The sequence below is a fragment of the Dysidea avara genome, chromosome 4 (genome assembly GCF_963678975.1).
Source record: "Dysidea avara chromosome 4, odDysAvar1.4, whole genome shotgun sequence".
Taxonomy (NCBI): Eukaryota; Metazoa; Porifera; class Demospongiae; order Dictyoceratida; family Dysideidae; genus Dysidea; species Dysidea avara.
Genome location: NC_089275.1, coordinates 49032151 through 49054299, shown reverse-complemented (window position 1 = coordinate 49054299; position 22149 = coordinate 49032151). Strand labels below are relative to the sequence as shown.

At 38.6% G+C, this 22149-nt stretch overlaps 3 protein-coding genes across 5 annotated transcripts in view; 1 reads left to right on the top strand and 2 right to left on the bottom strand.

Moving 5' to 3' along the window:
- LOC136252615 (importin-9-like) overlaps positions 1-22149 on the bottom strand; it is an 81802-nt gene that overhangs the window by 21908 nt on the left and 37745 nt on the right. Inside the window, exon 1 of one of the 3 annotated variants that reach the window (XM_066045118.1) lies at positions 2108-2140. The exons of the other annotated variants lie outside the window; for them this stretch is intronic. Coding sequence (XP_065901190.1) covers positions 2108-2138 — 31 coding nt within the window. The 5' untranslated portion in view covers positions 2139-2140. Of the gene's footprint in view, positions 1-2107; positions 2141-22149 lie in introns of those variants that run through there. 3 annotated transcript variants of the gene reach the window in all.
- Positions 1-22149, top strand: part of LOC136252613 (protein NLRC3-like) — a 64992-nt gene that overhangs the window by 38477 nt on the left and 4366 nt on the right. Inside the window, exons 1-3 of the mRNA XM_066045112.1 lie at positions 17079-17171; positions 17220-17501; positions 19995-20108. Coding sequence (XP_065901184.1) covers positions 17144-17171; positions 17220-17501; positions 19995-20108 — 424 coding nt within the window. The 5' untranslated portion in view covers positions 17079-17143. Of the gene's footprint in view, positions 17172-17219; positions 17502-19994; positions 20109-22149 lie in introns of the transcript that reaches the window.
- Positions 2430-16856, bottom strand: LOC136252617 (importin-9-like). The gene is made up of 4 exons (XM_066045127.1): positions 16829-16856; positions 8886-8974; positions 2845-2931; positions 2430-2720 (listed from the first exon to the last, which is right to left on the bottom strand). Exons 2-4 carry the CDS (start codon positions 8943-8945, stop codon positions 2481-2483), a joined length of 387 nt encoding a protein of 128 aa, XP_065901199.1. The 5' UTR covers positions 8946-8974; positions 16829-16856; the 3' UTR covers positions 2430-2480.

Genomic DNA, 22149 nt, shown 5'->3' with positions numbered 1-22149 from the left:
TATTGTGATATTTGTGAAATGTTGATTTTTAAAGGAGATACACTTTATTTAACTCGATTAGTTCAAATATCAAATTGAGACAATTTTTAAAAGAGGTTAAAAGAGAACTCCAGAAAAATAAGACTTGTGCAAAAGTGGTCACATGGTCATGTGCACAGGAAGTGAAAAAACCTTTCATGTTCAGATGTAACCCACTACTACAAATATCAGAATCAGTAATTGTGTAGTCAATTTATCAGTTATCAGAATATTGACAAATTTCTTATTGGTACACCTCAGTGTAGAATAAAGACTTGGTGTTCCAAAGACAACATACGGGTTATGTGAAAACTAAATACACTTATCTGAATGAACACTGGTTTGTATTTTATATTCCTTGTTATCATCAGGAGCGCATCAAATCCTACAGGGATGGACAAGGGATGGACAAGGACAAGGGAGCATGTAACTTCGTAAAGAACAAAATTCAAACATGGCTGCCGTGTACTATAATAAGTAACTTTTAAAATTTCCTAATTAGGATATTATGTGGAGGAGCATGCTCAAATACATCACATTTCCGCTGCAACGAAGCAAAGCTATGGAAACGCACGACCGAGGAATAGTAGCACAGGCTTAGCAGGACAGTCTTTCTACAGTCGATAATCACGCAAAATTACTCTCACTTGACTATTCCAAGCTTTACCTTTGACTTGACGATCTTCCTATCAAAGCAGCTTTACTACCTTCACACTAGATGATGGAGTAGCAGCCCATTCAGTGTATCCCTGTTGCGTGTAAGAATGATGTAACCAATTATGTACATAGTAACACTGGACGCCATGTTTGAATTTCACCTGTAGTATTTATTGGTAGTGTACGGAGTTACAAGCTCCCTTGTCCATAGGATTCGATGCGTTCCTGTTATCATACAGTATGGTAGTATTGTATATTAGCAAGAGTGTATAATAGTAACCAAGAGTATCGAATGGGTGATTCAGCCACTAAACCAAGCAAAAACATGATAGTGTTAAAGGTAATTGGCTAATGTTAAAGTTCTGGCACTGCCAAGCGGATCCCTGAAGGCATGGCAACACGCTCATTTGTGCAATCATTGTTTTAGCGAGCTGGGGTTCTACTACACTTTCCTTGTACAATAACTGTTGTATTGAATACTTGGTTGAATAAGATGGAAAAACTGGAGTACAAAGACCCGTTGCCATGTACGCATTTCAAATTACCATTTCGCGTAAACGAACAATTACTGAAATATCCGTGTTACTTTATGCAATCATTAATCACGAGCTAATACACTGTTCGACACTCTTGGCTTCTATTATATACTCTTGATATTAGTGATCATGAAGGTTTGGGCTTTTCTGGCCAAAACCATCACCCTAAAACTAGCCTCACAATACACCTTGGCACTATTGGTTAGGCATAACCAAGCCCAAAAGTACCTTCAGTATAATAATATCTAAGCTTTGTTGTACTTGTTTGTATTCATTGCTCAACAATGTGGTATGTGAGCTATCATAGACTGTCAAGGACTTGTTCATTTGCTGCCCGAATCTAGTGCAGCAAATAACCAGTGTTGAGCTAGCTACTTATGATGGTTGGGCAAATGACCGTTCATACCCACCCTTGGCTACTCCACAACTAATTGCATGGGCATCTGATAAATACACACAGCCTGCTATAGCCTTGCAGCCATACTTTTCAGACAAACAAGCCTAACCAGTTATAATAAATGTTTTACCATTAATTATTGTGTTCACCAGTTTCTTTACTGTCACATGTTTATTACCATCTTTACTGATTGATTGTGGGTTTTGGTTAATTGGCTAATTTGTCTGCTTCATAGCCAATACCGATAGTTGCAAAATTAGCTAATATTGGCTGATACCTACCGATCAACGACTATCGGTACAACACTAATACCCATGACTGAATTAGGGATTAAATGTCCATTAGTATATCGGCGACCCCTACTTTTTTTCTATAATCCCTAACTGAACTTAAAATTCCTAATTTTCCTAATATATACTTGTACAATAATAATGATACACATGTACCACACACATCTGATAGTCACATACAATACAGACAGACACACAAACAGACAGACCATCAGAGTCCACCATTTGAGTTGACCCCATCAAACTGTAGTCTCGTGCCCAGACCCCACCCACTGCGTTGAGTAGGGTCTGGTGACTTACGCAATGTTTTTGGGCCCACCGCCATATTGTTTACGCATTTGTATCCATAGCTATAGTCGGCCATTTTCCTAGTTCCAACCTATCAAATCGCGTTGTACCTGAATCAAGGCGTCCGATTGGTCAGAAAAGAAAAATGGCGTAGGGCCCAAAACTCCTGCAAATGTCACCAGACCCTATTCAACGCAGTGGGTGGGGTCTGGGCACGAGACTAATCAAACTGTTCACCTCACAACAGACATATCTAATGTTGCTAAGGAGATCAACAACACAACACTACTGTTGTCATGGATACTCGTTAGTGCTACTAATCACAACATTCCAGATGGGTTGCAGCACAGTTGCTAGGTGACCAGCCATCATTTTGGGGAATTCCCTCAGTAAAGTGGTCAATGAACTAATGACCTCTTTGTGGATCACATGAGCGGTGTCATCATCATGTTGCCCCGAGGGTGTGCTCAACAACACAGCAAAGGTCTCCACATACTGGGGGATTACTGGGTTGAGTAGTTCTTTGGGGGAGGCCTGTAGTATGGGAACAGAGAATGGAGTACAGGAATGAACATAACAGCACACATGTACAGTGGTGGTTATATGAAATTGAAAATCAAATAATTGTTCAATTAGAGTATTTGGAAAACACACTCACTGGGAACACATCACTCATAGTATAGATCAGTTCAGCACAAGTTGTAAAGATGGTGATAGCCCTGCTCCTTGTACGACTACTATACACCTGTTGGTAAACCATCATCATGTGATCAACACGTGATCAACAATGTTGTGTATGCTGTCATAAAATGAAATTACATGTATCTGCTAAATTAAAATCTTGTCAATATAATAGCAACATGACTATTTTTCTTTATCAAACAATACGGGAGTACAAGTAGTAGAGTGGCTAAGTAATAAATTTTGATGAAATCGTTCACATTGTGATAACAGCACCGAATTTTTTGTGGACGTTGAGAAGATCAAATTTAAACTTCTTATGAAGCCAACATTTTAGTGTAAAAAGTACAGGCACAATGCAATAAGAATAATACACTGCACATCTATGACTTTGTATACCTTAAGATTTCCATACTTTTAAAAAAAATCACCAAAACTTGAATTTTCGTCTGCCAGCCTACCTGCCTGACTACAGACGCAAGGCTGGAGGCTAAACAAAGCAGTGCACGGCCACCATTTTATTAAACTCATCAGTGGTGTGTGTGTCTTACCAGTGCACACCTTGTCTTTCCTTTATCTTCAATCAGGCTGGTCCATTGTCTTCTTCATCCAATGAAACCATACCAAGGCATTATTTTCCATACCAACACTTTCCTTGAGCAGCATATTCAGATGCCACAAAATTATCTAAGGCATTTACGAAGTACTGGACACCTGGTAGATAACTGTAACTTCACAATACATTCGAGATCACGCTCTCGGTTGATTAATAACAAACAAGTACAAAGAAAAATTAGGAATTTTCAACTAGAGTAGGGACCATAGCACATCGATAAAAAGTATTGAAACAAACTGAAGTGCATGATATTAAATCACAGTAAAACAATAAGAAGCGTTATATCCCTACTGTGCTCCAAGATACCATAATGGAAATGCACAGTAGGGATATAACACTTCTTATTGTTTTACTGTGATTTAATATCGTGCACTACTCCAGCTTGTTTCAGTACTTTAGTTGAAATTCCAATTTTTTCTGTGTACTTATTTGTTAACCTTTTAAGGTAATAATTATTATCTTTTTTCACCATAGCCTTTTTGAGGGCCGCACTGTTTTTTTACAGCTTGGCTGTTTTGGGTTAGATTTCATTTCTTTTTGTATTTGTATACATAGGCCGGCTTTGGGACTTTTTTAACCTATCTTTTTTTTCTTTACTACAGGAAGAAGAAAAGATGAAGCAGATATACTTTAAATATTTCTGATTTTATCAGTAAATGTACAAATTATATATATAATACATATATTTATTACAGAACTCTCCATGGTGGTTTCTTTGTAACTGAACACTCTACAAGGTGACTTCTTCTTGCTGCCCTCTATACAGGGTGAATTGTTAGTAGCTGAACAATCTACAAGGTAACTTTTTCTAGCTGATCTCTCTACAGGGTGATTTGTTTGTAACTGAACTCTCTACAGGTGATTTGTTTGCAGCTGAACTCTCTACATGATGGTTTCTTTGAAGCTGAACTCTCCACAAGGTAACTTCTTCTAGCTGATCTCTCTACAGGGAGATTTGTTTGCAGCTGAACTCTGTACAATATGGTTTCTTTGTAGCTGAACTCTCCATAAGGTAACTTCTTCTAGCTGATCTCTCTACAGGGAGATTTGTTTGCAGCTGAACTCTGTACAATATGGTTTCTTTGTAGCTGAACTCTCCATAAGGTAACTTCTTCTAGCTGATCTCTCTACAGGGAGATTTGTTTGTAGCTGAACTCTCTACATGATGGTTTCTTTGTGGCTGAACTCTGTACAAGGTATTTTATTTTAGCTGATGTCTCTACAAGGTCGCTAGTTTGTAGCTGAACTCTCTACATGGTGGTTTCTTTGTAACTGAACTCTCTACAAGGTGACTCCTTCTAGCTGATCTTTCTACAGGGTGATTTGTTTGTAGCTGAACTCTCTACAGGTGATTTGTTTGCAGCTGAACTCTCTACATGATGGTTTCTTTGTAGCTGAACTCTCTACAAGGTAACTTCTTCTAGCTGATCTCTCTACAGGGAGATTTGTTTGTAGCTGAACTCTCTACAGGTGATTTTTTTGCAACTGAACTCTCTACAAGGTAATTTCTTTTAGCTGATGTCTCTACAAGGTCACTAGTTTGTAGCTGAATTCTCTACATGATGGTTTCTTTGTAACTGAACTCTCTGCAAGGTGACTCCTTCTAGCTGACCTTTCTACAGGGAGATTTGTTTGTAGCTGAACTCTCTACAGGTGTTTTGTTTGCAGCTGAAATCTCTACATGATGGTTTCTTTGTAGCTGAACTCTCTACAAGGTAATTTCTTCTAGCTGATCTTTCTACAGGGTGATTTGTTTGTAGCTGAACTCTCTACAAGGAAACTTCGTCTAGCTGATCTCTCTACAGGGAGATTTGCTTGTAGCTGAACTCTCTACATGTGAATTTGTTTGCAGCTGAACTCTCTACATGATAGTTTCTCTGTAGCTGAACTCTCTATAAGGTAACTTCTTTTAGCTGATGTCTCTACAAGGTCACTAGTTTGTAGCTGAACTTTCTACATGATGGTTTCTTTGTAACTGAACTCTCTGCAAGGTGACTTCTTCTAGCTGATCTCTCTACGGGGAGATTTGTTTGTAGCTGAACTCTCTACAGGTGATTTGTTTGCAACTAAACTCTCTACATGATGGTTTCTTTGTAGATGAACTCTCTACAAGGTAACTTCTTCTATTGATCTCTCTACAGGTGATTTGTTTGTAGTTGAACTCTCTACATGGTAGTTTCTTTGTAGCTGAACTCTACAAGGTGATTTCTTCTAGCTGAACTATCCCTTTCCATAGTTACATGAACTCCCTATAAGGTAAATTTTTCTAGCTGATCTCTCTACAGGGTAACTTGTGTGTAGCTGAACTATCTGCAGGGTGGTTTTTAGTAGCTGAACTCTCTACAGGATGAATTTTTTGTAGCTGATCTCTCTACAGGGTGACTTGTTTCTAGCTGATCTCTATACAGGTTACTTGTTTCTAGCTGATCTCTTGAATTCTCTTCGGGTGACTGCTCTATTAGGATGACTGCTCTATTAGAGTATCTCGATCTCGCACTTGCTGCACCAAGTTGGATTTCGTGTTATAACTCCGTGGCTTTAAGTCTGATTCTTCTACACCATTAATGATCCTTTATAAGATGATTACTACTTCTATACAGCGATTTTCAAAGCATTCCCCCTAGCGGTTTATCTGGTAGGCGTGGCAAGGAGTCGTTATTTTATTAGCTAATCTCGATTGCATAATTGTTACACACTGTTGGTTTTTTTTGTTGTATCTTCCTGGTTTTTAGCTCAATTTCTTTCAAACCACAAAAGGTTTGAGGTTCAATAGTTAACCTATTCACCCACCGATTTTCAGCTTTTTCCCATACGCGGTTTACCCTGTAGGCGTGACAACATATTTGTGTTATTTTTCGTGAATAATCGATCATAACTCTTTTCCTGTTTATCGTATCCTAGCCAAAGTTGGTACAGAGATGCACCTTTATACCCCCCTTCTGTGTGCCAAATTTCAAGGCAATCGGATATAGCGTTCGCGTTTTATAGCAGTTTTTGTAAGTGTGCGAAAAGAGGAAGAAAAATAAGAAGAAAAAAAGAAACTAAGCCAATTTTTGAAGTCACATATCTCGGGAATGCTTGAAGCGATTTCGCTCTAATTTGGAATGTGGAGTGCTGAAGGTGGAGGGAGTGTCCACAGCAAAACTCGTCTTGTTTCATCAAGGCAGCACAGAGCTACGGAGGTGCAAAAATTGCATTTTCTTTCTTCCTGTCAATATACTCACGGGTGTTACGCGCCGGCTTCTTGGGCCGCACGACACACTACCGTGTGTCTTGATTATGACTGGTGAACCAGCATACCACATCTGAAATGACGCCACACCCCAATTATCATCTGAAAAGTGAATTATCCATTACGTTTCGTTGTCAGCTATGTTCATCCCGTTACGCAACATTTCGAATCAAGAACTGTTCAAAAAGCACCTCTGCAATCCACGCATATCAAAAGAATAGTCTTGCCCCCAGACACGGATAGGGGCTGGGAGCGAGACTATCAAAAGAAATGGTGCCGCGCACCCCAGTTATATCAATAATTATCGCCTGAAAAGTGAAGGTATCCATTACGCTTCGTTGTCGGCTACATTCAATCCATTACACAGTAGTACGAATCAAGAACTGTTTGAAAAGCACCTCTGTTTTCAAAATAGCCACTATGACAAATATGGATGATTTTCGTTACAAAGGGAAGCCATCACATGCTATCGCCAAATCAGCACTTTTTGCTGTCAGCAAAGGTGAATGGGACACAAAGGAGGACACAGGTAAGTCCATGAAGAATGCATTGCACGTACTGCGGTATTTCATAAGGCACCTGTCAGGCCAAAGTGACGTTGAACAGTGAAAAATTCAAGCCCGTAGCCTTAGCCATTATCGAGTTACGCTTGTCTGAAGGCATCAGTCAGTCAGTTACTCAGTCAGTAGAAAATTCCGTTAAACAAATTATTTTTAAAATTCCATAGCAACCTGTTGAAAGCGTTTCGGGTCAATCTGAAAGCTTGTTTGGGCTTAGTTTTACCTAACCAATACTGCCTCATCGTCGTCAGGGAAAATTGTGGTTGCTTTTTGGGTGATTTTATTTCGTGGGCCACGCCTACTCCTTTGTGGTCCTACTATAATGATTGAGTACAGAGACCTAGCAATCTACCGTATAGTGGGAAATTTTTGAATGGTTAAATTTTCGAAAAATTCTAAAATAACTGTGTTTTCGAAAATAGTAACTACATCCCGGCTTTGAAGTGACAATCAAAGGAAGTATGACTAGGTATGATTTTTGCGAGTGCACGCATGCATAGTTTCTACTAACATCAGTTAGCTGTAGACCTAATGTATTATAGCTATACGCACTAGGCCACACACAAGTAGCTAGCCATGGAGCTACCACGCGTGCGCATATGTATGAGCGAGCACGAACGACACCACGAGTCTTAGAAAGACTATAATTATTAGCAAACATCTAGTTAGCTATATGGGCTGAAAAACGCCATGAAATCTGCCAAACAACCTACGAAGGAAGACCCTAGGATAGCTAGACGAGATTCTATCAAAACCAGATTCAGATTGGGCATTTATCTAGCTGAACAATCAAAGCAGCAAGTTCTAGCTATGTATGTGATCAACGCAACCACTGTTAGCTTCCTCCGTGAATTAATTATCTACGGTGCGGCGCGGTAAAGAGGCATTGTTTCGAAATATTCTTTCGAATTTCCAATCAAGCATTCTTTTCAAAAATTTAACCTTTCGAAAATTTTCCCTATACGGTATTTACTTGATCACAATGACCCGACCCCCTCATTATTGGTCTAGCTATATTTTATAATGCTAGCATAGAAATAGTGACACACACACACACACACACACACACACACACACACACACACACACACACACACACACACACACACACACACACACACACACACACACACACACACACACACTGGTACGTAGATAAAAGGCTCCAATACAGAAGTCACCCTAATAGAACAGTCACACATATACAAAACACTAAACTAGTATATTTAAAAAATAAATGATGTAGGGTCTCAAGTGATAAACAGTAGTAGAGATGAATGATGGTCTTACAGCATAGCTTGGTGGGAAAATCCCTACTTTGGCATTGAACAAAAGTAAAATGCCAATGTAGGGATTTTCTCACAGAACTATAATACCATCATTCATCTCCTGTGTCACTATTTTTATCACTTGGATCATTTTTAAATTAAATACACTAATTGATTCTTCCTTAAAATAAATTTCATTTAAATACATTTCCACCCCTAATAACACTCCCATGTCTCTAGCTACCTAACCTACAAATCACCACAGGATCATATTACAAGTTAAACGTTACAACAATACATTTGACAAACTGTCTGTTTCATATCTAGTGGTAATGTACTCACTTGTGGTTGAGTGATAACTTGTAGTAGCTGCGGGAAAATAATAGGAGCAACATGAGGCATCTGCTGATCCGTGACTTCTTGACAAAACTCTATGGTAACAATGACACAATTGGTTACATACACACACAGAGTTACATACACACACAGAGGTCAACCACTCATAGTACCAATTATTCCTTCTTTTTTTTCCACCTGTAGTTAGTTCAGTTTCTTACTTTACAAAGAAGTTATTAGTAACTAGCTGATCTTAACACTTGTATATCATACAGTACAGTAGTGCTGTATATTATTGGGGATCATGGGTTTTCTGGCCCAAATAAAATCACCCAACACAAGATCATCTTGACACCCTGGTAGTATTGGATAGGTATAACCAAGCCCAAAAGTGCCTTCAGTATGACCCTAAATGCTTCCAATAAATTGTAACAATTTTTTTTCCAATTGGAATTTTCTACTGACTGATTAACTGCATGCCATTGTGTGAACAAGTCGGGTTTTTGCTGGTATGCATCCCAATCAGGAAATTAAAGTTGTTATGGGATATAATCTTTTCCAGCTTTAATATTAAACCACAGGCTTATTATAAAACCTCATTTCTTGGATGAGGAATCATTGTTAACACTCACTTCATGTCTACCACAAGCTCCATTATAACACTGTGATGCTTTAACACTTCCACACTTGTAACTCTCAGTATCTGGTGAACATAGGATTATATGGGAAGGGATTCACCAAATAAAATGGCTCCACAAGACAATAGAGTGGAACATCCTCACATAAAGGACCCTCTGGATAAAGGACACCGTATGTATCAAACAGTATGGTAGTACTGCTGAAGTAGGGATCACCCCTAAAGTGACAGGAACCTCCTTACAAGCTGCACTTAAAAATCATCCTAGAGACATCTTATGCAACAAAAATAATCACCTTTATGGAATAATATTAGTCCATCTAACATCAAAATTAATAAAGAAAACACTTACATGCAGTTGGGTTATAGAATTTTTTTCTAAGTCACCATAACTGGAATTTTGGTTTGTCGGTCAGGGCCAGCCGGCCAGCAGTCTAATTACAGTCGCAAGGCTAGAGGCTAAACAAAGAGCACATGGACACCGTTTTACGATCTTAACAGTGGGATATGTCTTTTGGGGCTGGACATGTGTGTCCTCTGTGACTTGTCTTTCCTTTCATGTTCAATCAGGCTGGTCATCTTCTTCATACAACAACACCATATCAAGACATTAACTTTCCATAATAAAACTTTCAGCATATTTAGACACCTCAAAATTATTAAAAGTACTTACACTACTATTAGGAGTATCAAGACACACGGTAGTGTGTCGTGCGGCCCAAGAAGCCAGCGCGTAACACCTGTGAGTATATTGACAGGAAGAAAGAAAACGCAATTTTCGCACCTCCGTAGCTCTGTGCTTCCTTTATGAAACAAGACGATTTTTGCTGTGGACATGCCCCCCAACTGCAGCACTCCACATTCCAAATTTGAGCGAAATTGCTTCACGCGTTCCCGAGATATGCGACTTCAAAAATTGGCTCAGTTTCTTCGTTTTTTTTTTCTTCTTATTTTTCTTTTTCTTGTCGCACACTTATAAAAACTGCTATAAAACGCGAACGCCATATCTGATTGCCTTGAAACTTGGCACACGAAAGGGGGATATAAAGGCACATCTCGGTACCAACTTTGGCTGGAATACGATAAACAGACAAAGAGTTATGCGCGATTATTCACGAAAAATAACACCAATATGTTGTCACGCCTACAGGGTAAACCGCATATGGGAAGAAGCTGAAAATCGGTGGGTGAATAGGTTAACTATTGAACCTCAAACCTTTTGTGGTTTGAAAGAAATCAAGCTAAAAACCAGGAAGATACAACGAAAAAACCAACAGTGTGTAACAATTACGCAATCGAGATTAGCTAATAAAAAAACGACTGCTTGCCACGCCTACCAGATAAACCGCTTGGGGTAATGCTTTGAAAATCGTTGTACAGATGGAGTAATCATCTTAGAAAGGATCATCAATGGTGTAGAAGAATCAGACTTAAAGCCACGGAGTTATAACACGAAATCCAACTTGGTGCAGCAAGTGCGAGATCGAGATACTCTAATAGAGCAGTCATCCTAATAGAGCAGTCACCCTGAAGAGAATTCAAGAGATCAGCTAGAAACAAGAAACCTGTATAGATATCAGCTACACACAAGTTACCCTGTAGAGAGATCAGCTAGAACAAGTTACCTTGTAGGGAGTTCATGCAACTATGGAAAGAGATAGTTCAGCTAGAAGAAATCACCTTGCAAAGTTCAGCTACAAAGAAACCACCATGTAGAGAGTTCAGCTACAAACAAATCGCCCTGTGGAGAGATCAATAGAAGAAGTTACCTTGTAGAGAGTTTAGCTACAAAGAAACCATCATGTAGAGAGTTCAGCTACAAACAAACCTCCCTGTAGAGAGATCAGCTAGAAGAAGTTACCTTGTATATAGAGAGTTCAGCTTCAACAAATCACCCTGTAGAAAGATCAGCTAGAAGAGGTCACCTTGTAGAGAGTTCAGTTACAAAGAAACCACCATGTAGAGAGCTCAGCTACAAACTAGTGACCTTGTAGAGACATCAGCTAGAAGAAGTTACCTTGTAGAGAGTTCAGCTACAAAGAAACCATTATTTAAAGAGCTCAGCTGCAAACAAATCAATTATACAGAATTCAGCTACAAACAAATCACCATGTAGAGAGATCAGCTAGAAGAAGTTATCTTGTAGAGAGTTCAGTTACAAAGAAACCACCATGTAGAGAATTTAGCTACAAACTAGTGACCCTGTAAAGACATCAGCTAGAAGAAGTTACCTTGAGAGAGTTCAGCTACAAAGAAACCATTATTTAAAGAGCTCAGCTGCAAACAAATCAATTATACAGAATTCAGCTACAAACAAATCACCATGTAGAGAGATCAGCTAGAAGAAGTTATCTTGTAGAGAGTTCAGCTACAAAGAAACCATCATTTAGAAAGTTCAGCTTCAAACAAATCACCTGTAGAGAGTTCAGCTACAAACAAATCTCCCTGTAGAGAGATCAGCTAGAAGAAGTTACCTTGTAGAGAGTTAAGCTACAAACAAATCACCCTATTGAAAGATCAGCTAGAAGAAGTCACCTTGTAGAAAGTTCAGTTACAAAGAAACCACCATGTAGAGAGTTCAGCTACAAACTAACCACCTTGTAGAGACATCAGCTAGAAAAGTTACCTTGTAGAGAGTTCAGCTACAAAGAAACCATTCTGTAAAGAGCTCAGCTGCAAACAAATCACCTGTACAGAATTCAGCTACAAACAAATCACCCTGTAGAGAGATCAGCTAGAAGAAATTACTTTGTAGAGAGTTCAGCTACAAAGAAACCACCATGTAGAGAGTTCAGCTGGAAAGAAATCACCCTGTAGAAAATACAGCCACAAACAAATTGCCCTGTAGAAAGATCAGTTAGAAGAAGTTACCTTATAGAGAGTTCAGCTACAAAGAAACCACCCTGTAGAGAGATCAGCTAGAAGAAGTTACCTTGTAGATAGTTCAGCTACAAACAAATCTCCCTGTAGAGAGATCAGCTAGAAGAAATTACCTTGTAGAGAGTTCAGCTACAAAGAAATCATCATGTGGAGAGTTCAGCTGCAAAGAAATTACCACTGCTCAAATTTCAAGGCAATAGCTCTTTCCAATCTGAAGTTATCAATTGTCAAAGTTGGCAAATTGGATGTATGTGGAAGGCCCCTTTTCGCAAATCCGGTCACATATGTATTATATATATAATTTGTACATTTACTGATAAAATATTTTAAAGTACATCTACTTCATCTTTTCTTCTTCCTGTAGTAAAGAAAAAAAACATAGGTTAAAAAAGTCCCAAAGCTGGCCATAGGCCGGCTTTTGGGGTATACAAATACAAAAAGAAATGAAATCTACACAAAATTTACCTGAATTGTCATTATTAAAATTTTTACCATTAACCTACCATCACAGCTATTTCTTGGCCGCCACCTGGGATTTCACATCTTTTTTCACCATAGCCTTTCTGAGGGCCGCACACTTTTTTTACAGCTTGGCTGTTTTGGATTAGATATACATGTACTGGACAGCCAGTAGATACCTGTAACTTCACAACAGGTACAAGACCATGTCCATCAACAACCTTGGCTGATTAATAACAATCAAGAGAGGAGACCACACCTCTTAATGATCTATTCACTCAAACATGATGACTTCACCCCTTCATTGTTCAGGCTGCAATGATAGCATGGTGAACATTAGGAAATAGTGACCACACTCCTTGGTAGGCGAGAAGCTAACTCAACATACACCGTACCCTAATACACATGTCACCCTAATACACATGTCACCCTAATACACATGTCACCCTAATACACATGTCACCCTAATACACATGTCACCCTAATACACATGTCACCCTAATACACATGTCACAGTCATGTATGATATTCTAATTGAACAGTCACACAATGTATAGTTGTATGTGAGCTATAACAAAAACAAAACTAATAGATGTAATTATTATTAATTTAAATGGATCCAAGCAATTAAAAGGTAGTGAAACAAGAGATGATACAGCATCGCTCAGTGGGAAAATCCCTACTTAGACATAATTGCTATAACATGCAAATGTACGGATTTTCTCACAGAGCTGTAGTACCATCATTCATCTCTTGTTTCACTACTTTTGTCGCTTGGATCCCTACTTAATATATAAGTAAATATACCATAATTTGCTCTTTTTGTTGTAAAATAATTGTCGTATGCAAATCTTGTACAAAAATTTCTTACAGGAAATTATTACATAAGATCAAACTACTCTAATAGAGCAGTCATTCACGTAAATCATATGAAAAACTTTTTACATGAATAGTTTTATCACAATTTGTTTTTGCATGAAATAAAGCGAACTATGGTACCATGTACATTAATTTTAGTCTCTCTATAATCATTAAATGTGATCCCTTGATGTGATGTAATCCCATGATATGATGTGATCCCTTAAAATACGTACAAGGGGGGGAGGGAACTCCCACACTTACTTCCCAAATATGCTTCTCATGATCATAAGGACCGATTCATGCTCCACTGAAAACATAGCAGAAGCCCTAATATCCCAGATCCCAGCTGTACACATGTTGAGGATCTTTAGGTGTGTGCCTAGACTACATGTTGCTGGGAATCAAGTCACCACTGAGCATGGCATAGCTGGTCCATAAGGATTGGTTGGGCACCATTGTATACCTACAAGCTGCAGCAACCATGTGACTATGTACGGTGAGTACCTGAGTTGGTAGGGCACTGGAACTGATTGGTTGGGCCTGTACCCTACCAGTACCCACCTTAGCTATGCCACTGTCACTGTGTCTGGATTATTTTTCTGCATTCTTCATGTTTTTTGTTACATGTTTCTATTCACAAGTTACAGGCATTAACAGACCTTCCACATTTAGGGATTTTCACCCGCTCACCCACACAAATGTATTATCACCCGTATGTCAGCCAGAAACTCACTAAAGCCTGGCCTACTTTATACCATGGACTGGACCCATGAACTATCGAGCTACAACTGCTGATACTGGCTCTTCCGTACAAGTCATATGGCACTAGCACATGCACTATTTAATTAGAATACACTTACGATACAAGTGTACTCACAGTGATAAAGCGCGCCAGAGGCTATTATTGTTTTCCTTTGTTGCTTCAGTACTTAACACTAGCATTAGAACTGTAGTGATGATTCAGATTATTTGCATAGCCCCATCACCTTGCCTGGTGGTGCCACCTAGCTACCTGCTAAGAATAGTTACTGGCTCATCTCTACAGCTGTAACACTAGTGCTAAAGCAACACAGGAAAACATCTACGCTACAACAATAGCCTCTATCACGCTGTATCACTGCTAGTACACATGTCTTGTATATGTATTCTAATTAATTAGTGCATGCACTAGTGTCATTACTTGTAAGGAAGAGCCAGTATCAGCAGTTGTAGCTCGATAGTGATGTCTCCAGTGTTGCAAGAGATGGATAATGCCTGGATTATTGTTTAAAAGCTGTTTCCAGCTCAGTCCACGAGTCCAGTTCGCAAGTTCAGTCCGTGGAATAAAGTAGGCCCTAGAATCTTCCACTATAATACAAGAACATTCAGGACCTTCTGAAACTAGTAGACATCATGTGAGACACTATTATATATGATCGAACTGCAATTATCTGAGAAGATAGAATGCTGATGATGAGAGTACTAGTAGTTTATTGTGATGATATTCTGGGTTAAAGGCAGTTCACAGTACATGATTATGTGTGAACATTAATACTGAGAGGAAGGAAAGTGCAGGTGTAAGCTATGACCACAAAATCTCTGAAGCACTTTGTGTAAAACATAACAGGATATTACCTGGAGAGGGGAGTTGATAAAGGTGAAAGTCCAGTCATATGTACATCACATGGTGCAAACTGGACCGTCATGCAAGATGGCAGATGGGTATGATTGTAGTTAAATCGTGCAACAGTGAATAGGCTGCAGTTAACAGCAGTGTACAGGTTTACCTAGGGGCAATGCACTTTAACCAACCAACCAATAGAGGACTTGCACCGTGACGTAAATCATCGTAATTGCTAGGCAACTGTAGCTGTTGGCCATGTTTCGGGACAGTGTTGTGGCTGAAAAGTGCTTTCTCAGGATTTGGTACAGGCTGTAATGAAGCAAATCAGCGTTGAGTTGTGTTGTAAATACCACCGAGCTCGTTAAAAAAGGTGAAGAAGTTAGAATTGGTGAGAAATGTATCAAAATTTAATTAGCCACCTATTTCACAAAGCCAATGATAAGATCCTCTATTTCAAAACCATCCCAGTGCTACTATACCCAGCGCTAAGTGAAGAAATCTCGTTACCTTCATTCTGACCCAATATGCACCATAAAAGGTTGTCCCGAAACATGTCCGCCTAGCAACTGTTGCTTCACGCGTGCAAGTCCTCTATATGTGTATGAATACTTGTTTTTGATCCCTCATGAATGTAGGCTCTGTATACACTTTGCTAACTACAGGGAGCTGAAGGTAGATTCCAGACCTCTCAACTCTCACGGTTTCACCATGAGACTCAAGTTTTTGGGCCTCTTCTCAAGGTCTCACGGTTAGGTGCTAATTTCTCAAGGTCACACTCCAGATCTCAAGAATTCTCAAGAGTTTTGCCTATAAACAAAGCTCAAACCCACAATCAAAAACTTTTCGTCAACTCAATATAAGATAAGAAATGGTACTCATGTGATAAATATTTAAAATTTATGGCGCTCAAATCTATAAAGGACTAGAGCCAACCTGTAACCCTAGGCTGTATTACAGCATGGTAAGGTGACTTCTCATTTTTGTTTAGTACTAAATAAGTTTTTCTAGCATTAATCAACTTTGAATGGACTAAGATAGACGGTGGGAAATATCATCACGTGCCAGAGCAGAGGCCAGATTCGGACCTAGAGAAAGGATTAGTGATACCCACAATCATTACAAAGATAGGCATAAAGCTGAATAAGCAGACTTATGATTTACGTGATGCTGCACCGTGCTTGGAATTCCAGGTTGCTTAGATTCTATGTGTAGATTAAAGCGCATAGAGCATAGTAATAAGCTGCAAATAACAGCAATATGCATGCAGTATAGCTAGTTCATGCTTGTTGACATTCTTTATTAATAAAATATGTGTGTGCGCATGAGCCCCAATGTTGCATGAGGTCATGCACTTGAGATGTCTCAAGGTTAACTCCAGTTCCAAGTTGAGAGGTCTGTAGATTCACCCACACAAAATTTTTCAGTAGTTGAAAATTCTGGCTTTAAGCCTTCTCACAGTGGAATAACATTATATTCACAGAAAAATACCCATCACTCATACGTACGTACCATGTGACCAATGAGGTCGCTAGCAGGAATACCAATGAGTCATCATCATCCTTTGCATCTAACTGTACACCTTGTCATTTCTGGGACTGAGATGAGAGGACGCATTCTTCCAAATAATGCACACCCAAATCCTGGGTACAAGAGAACACAGTACGACGATGACGAGCATAGCAAACACATAACACTACCTGGAAACGCCGTTTACAACGAGGATGAATATCAGTGTGCATTAAATCTCTTCGCCTTACGTCACGTGCGCTGTTTCAGTAAAGAAGGGTGGGGCACCACTGCACCACACACTGTTCAAATATTAGAATGGCTGAAGTGAGGATCAACGCAAGTGGTGAGTAAGTGTGACACTGTCATATAGACACTATCTATGATACTGTAGGTTGTGATCGTCCTGTATTGAGAGATCTAGTAAATCACGTGCTACCCTTAGTCACTAGTCAGTGGTATAACCTGGGACTACAATTACTGGACCCAAAATACGCTCATGAATTAGATACAATTGAGGAGGATTCAAAGAATGACACCAAAACATGTTGTAGGAAAATGTTTAGTAAATGGCTGACCACTGATAAGCTAGCTAGTTGGGATAAAGTGATAGAAGCTCTTACACTTATTGAACTGAACAATGTGGCCAGTAATATCCAACAGTTGCTAGGAAAAAGTGAGTTATAAATTAAAGTATTTGTGAAGTGCAGATAGTCTTGTCGTGTAGCTATTATTGTGTCTCATAGAACAAATTCTCTAGATCGAGCTGTTCCTGGCTGTCCACTGCCCACATCTGGTAGTGTCAAATTCATGTTTGTGCAACTTAAAAAGGAAAGTACATACTTTTATCTTTTATGGTTACGCCAGGTGAATAATGTCTTGAAGAGCTGCCAATTGGAAATGAACTGCCCGCCCACTTACAAATACTTGAGCCCAGGAAGAATTAATAGTGGACTAATTTGCAAAATGAAGTACTACAGTGACAGGTAGTAAGGCCCAATATGTGTAAGACCATGTCACCAATAATGACCCTAGATATATAGCTTTGAAACACTACCTTCAGTAAAGCACCATCACAACTGAAATACTTTCAACAAGTTGCACCAATTTGTTGACGTCACATAATGTCTCATCACATGTGATTATTCAGCTTCAGCTAGACAATTGGGCATCACCTTCTTTGACCACACCACCCCCACTGAGAAAGAAATACAAACACAGCTATGAGTATAGCAGTGTCTGGAATTAGATGTAGTCCGTTGTTTAAAGTGTCCATAATACTCTACTACATGTACAGTGGCAGATTTTGTGTAAGGCACTACCATACTAATCATAATGTTTCATGGACTATTACTCTCTAGTAGTGACCTGGCAGGTTGAAATTATACAAGGCCAGAGGAGATGGTCTGGTTGGTCAGGCCTGAGCCGGACCTATAGTCTGACGACTCTGGACTAACTAGCTGACCAGCTCAAAGTATATTACTTTCATACAATCTCTGGACGATATCTACACACACATTTATTGAAAAATGCATGGCACAAGTAGCTTACCTATGGTTTCTCAGCCTAACTACAGCACAAAAGTACACATACAGTACTTCCAATTACCTTACAGTACAGCATTGCATTCGCATCATTTTGTACAGAAATGATTGTGGGTTCTACGTATCATGTGTGCTAACAATTGGCATTTATCACGTGTACGGCAGGTGCCTTCTTTGATTCTAAACCAGCACACTTATCACAATTTAATCTCCATAAAATGATCATTAGCATTTCTTGGCTTGTCACTCTTGACTTCTTTTACTGGGCAAAAGTGACTAACTAGGTGCCTCTTTCTGCAGCAAGAAGCTGTACACCCATACATTACATGGCGGCCATCTGGATGAGATTTTCAGTAGAAATCACTCCTTTTCAACTACCCACTCATCCTGTTGAAGTACTGAGCAAATTCAGTCTCACCTCACATCACGCCATTTTTCGAATAGTAGTCTACTCGTGATTCACTGTCCACCAGTATATTTACGTGATGTTCTGTTCACTTCATTTCATACAAACCAGTATAGTGTACTGCATTTTGTAGCTGTGTAGCCCTTTTATTGCAGCGGTGTGAATTCACTGTTAGCTGCCTAGTAGTAAATACTAAAATCAAATTAATTATAGACTATTCTATAAGGTGACCCTGCTGCATGGGTTGATTGGGTTCTCTGTGAAATTTGGGGGGAAAGTTGCAATTTGCTAGTTAGTTTTACTTTTAAAATTAGCATCAATTTTAAGGCATTTCAAGCCTTTAAATTGCAAAAAATTTTGCAGCTCCTGCATGGGGGGAGCAATCCCCTTGAACTTCTAGCTAATTGCTATATAACTATAACTGTACACTGAGCCATGCATATAGCTAGCAAGTTTCATGCTGTGTCCCTGTATGTCAGGTCTACAATTACCTACCTATTATACATAGTATAGAAAGTCTGAAGAACAACAGATAGGCTTGAGCATATTTATGACTGAGCTAGCTAGCAGTGAAATATCACTAAAATTGCATATCTGAGTGTCTAATTTTCAAAATTTCCTGTGAGGGCATGCCCCCAGACTCCCCTAGAATGCTCGTACTTTGCACTTCACAGAGTGTGCTTCACATCCCATGCAGCAACTCCTCTCTCATTGGCAACACCATGTATATAGTAGCAATTTCAACATATACAATGGCCAGCTGACCAACTCAATTTTTCCTCCTCCGGCCCTGTTTTACCATTTCATCTAAAAACTAACTGTTTTAATAGAATATAATTATGTGATAGAGTATCTCAATAAATTTTTATAGGTGAAGGTGTTGTAACTGCTCTTGATTTTAAGTATATACGAATGCCCCCTTTCACCTCAAAGGCATTTGTTATTCCTGGTAGCAAACGAGGCCAGGTTTGGTTGCTTTACACCTGTATAGCCCATTGTTGTACAATTGAACTAACTTCAATAAACTACCTCAAGAGGATAAAAAGATAAACAAAATACAATATACACACAGGTTTTTCAGCTAACAACTTCAAAAAGCCTGCACACCTAGCCTGGCTAAAAAAATTATTCAACCTCATTAGCTAGTTGCATGTATCAGAGTGACAACACACACATTACGGTGATCTATTGCTACAATCCAATTTTTTATTCTCACCAGTTGACCATTCATCTACTTTTGACTCAACTGAAGAACCAGTAGCTACTGAGAGAAGAAGGAAGAAGACAAAGTCTAAGAAGGAAAAGAACAAAAGACCAGTCAGAACTCAATCAGGTAACAATAGATATATTGGTACTCTCTGATTCAGTTTAACCATTAAACCTGCAAAGAACTTTCAGGGAATATGTATTTGCATGTACGGCAACGTTAGGTCTAATGGCCTAACAATACACACTGATTATAAGTCTGTTTCACTAAGCTACTTGGAGAAGGTTACGTAAATGAACACTGTAACTACAATGGCTTCCGTACTTGTTATGAAGTGATGAGCAACTAGCAACTAGGAAGCCATAATAGTCCTCACCAATACTAGTTTCCAGTACACATCACTTGCCATGTATTCACTGATGAACATGTAAACATTAACATCACTTTACTTGTTGTTCATATGTGTAGTGATGTGTGATACCAGTGGAGGGTACAGGGAGGTTGTAATGGTTTCAGCTGAAACCCCCTCTGTAAACAGTGCACACGCCCCAAATTTATTTATGGATCATGTGGGTAATAAATTACCAAAAGCTTTACATTGTGTATTATATTGGACTTTTATACTACTGGCCAAACTTCACTAAAATCACTGAAAATGCCATTACGGTGTTTAAGCATATATGTTAAGCGCCTCTAAAAGTAACTATCGCTTTAACAACTACAAGTGTTGTCTTGCATGCTTCAAAACTTTCTCCAAAGGCCTGAATTAACTGTGAAACAATGTTGTGAAGTGACCTTTACTGATTCATTGCTAGCTAATTTACTCCACTGAGCAATCAAGTTAACATTCACCGTCAGAGTCAATTATTGCTGCCTGACATAGGCCATTTGTCAGGCAAATGTCATGTATGGCTGACCATAATGGAACCTGCCTGACAAAATGTCAGATCAAAATAGAAGGAAGTTAGAGAGTTTTATAGTGAAGTATTGTCAATCAATTAGACAACAATGATTGTATTATTATAGGTTGAGTCATTCGATTCTATCAATGTATTGTAAGGATTTCCGATAAATTGCATAAAACAGTAGCATATCAATGTCAGGTAATGCTTTAGGTTGCCTGACATTTTCACTGAGATTTGAAAAAAATTATAATCAGTGTTGGGCAAGTTACTTTATAAAGTAACTAGTTACATATTACATATTACTTACAACTGAACTATTTAGTTACAGTTACATATTACCCATACAATAAAGTAACTATAATAATATTACAAATTATATTACTTTGTGTCCACAGCCTTAAGCTGTCACGTGTGAAACCTCACGTGACATAATTGCGTTGTTGGACAATGTGCAAATCTCGGTTATAAGTAAGAAGCTGGTGAATAAGCTTCATTCAGTAGGCTTCGTTACTTCGTTGTGGCTATAGGCGTTACTCAGAGGATAACTAACGAGATTAGTAACTTCATTACTTGTAGTAATAATATTATGTAATATAAGATTCGTTACAGTAACTAAATTACTTAGGTAACGCATTACATTTGTAAGTAAAGTAACTTGAGTTGTATTACCTGTTTTTATAGCGTATTTTGTTATATTACTTAGTTACCATAAAAGTAATAATATTACTCCCAACACTGTGAATAAGCTTCATTCAGTAGGCTTCATTACTTCGTTATGGCTAGGCGTCACTCAGAGGATAACTAACGAGATTAGTAACTTTGTTACTTGTAGTAATAATATTATGTAATATTAGACTCATTACAGTAACTATATATTACTTAGGTAACGTTTTACATTTGTAAGTAAAGTAACTTGAGTTATATTACCCGTTTTTATAGTGTATTTCGTTATATTACTTAGTTACCACAAAGTAATAATATAACGTAACGCATTACTCCCAACACTGATTATAATTGTCTCTGCATTCACACCAGCTGGACACTTTGGGATCACAAGTTATTGAAACCTTCCTGAACCTGAAACCCCTCTGAAAATTTCTACAGGAATATTGTGATACTCTAGTTGCATCATACCACAATAACTGATATGCATGTTCACGTCTTGAATTTTGATTTTGTAATTATGGAAATGTATAAAGGTCTGTTTTTGTGCATGTAGAACAACAGTGTAGCTTGGTTGTTTATCAGTTTCCTAGACTCTT

Coding starts and splice junctions, on each gene's coding strand:
- LOC136252617 (XM_066045127.1), bottom strand. CDS start 8,945: ATGCCTCATGTTGCTCCTATTATTTTCCCGCAGCTACTACAAGTTATC. Junction 2,932..8,885: donor AAGTTATCACTCAACCACAA/GTGAGTACATTA, acceptor GTTTACCAACAG/GTGTATAGTAGTCGTACAAG. Junction 2,721..2,844: donor CTATGAGTGATGTGTTCCCA/GTGAGTGTGTTT, acceptor CCCATACTACAG/GCCTCCCCCAAAGAACTACT.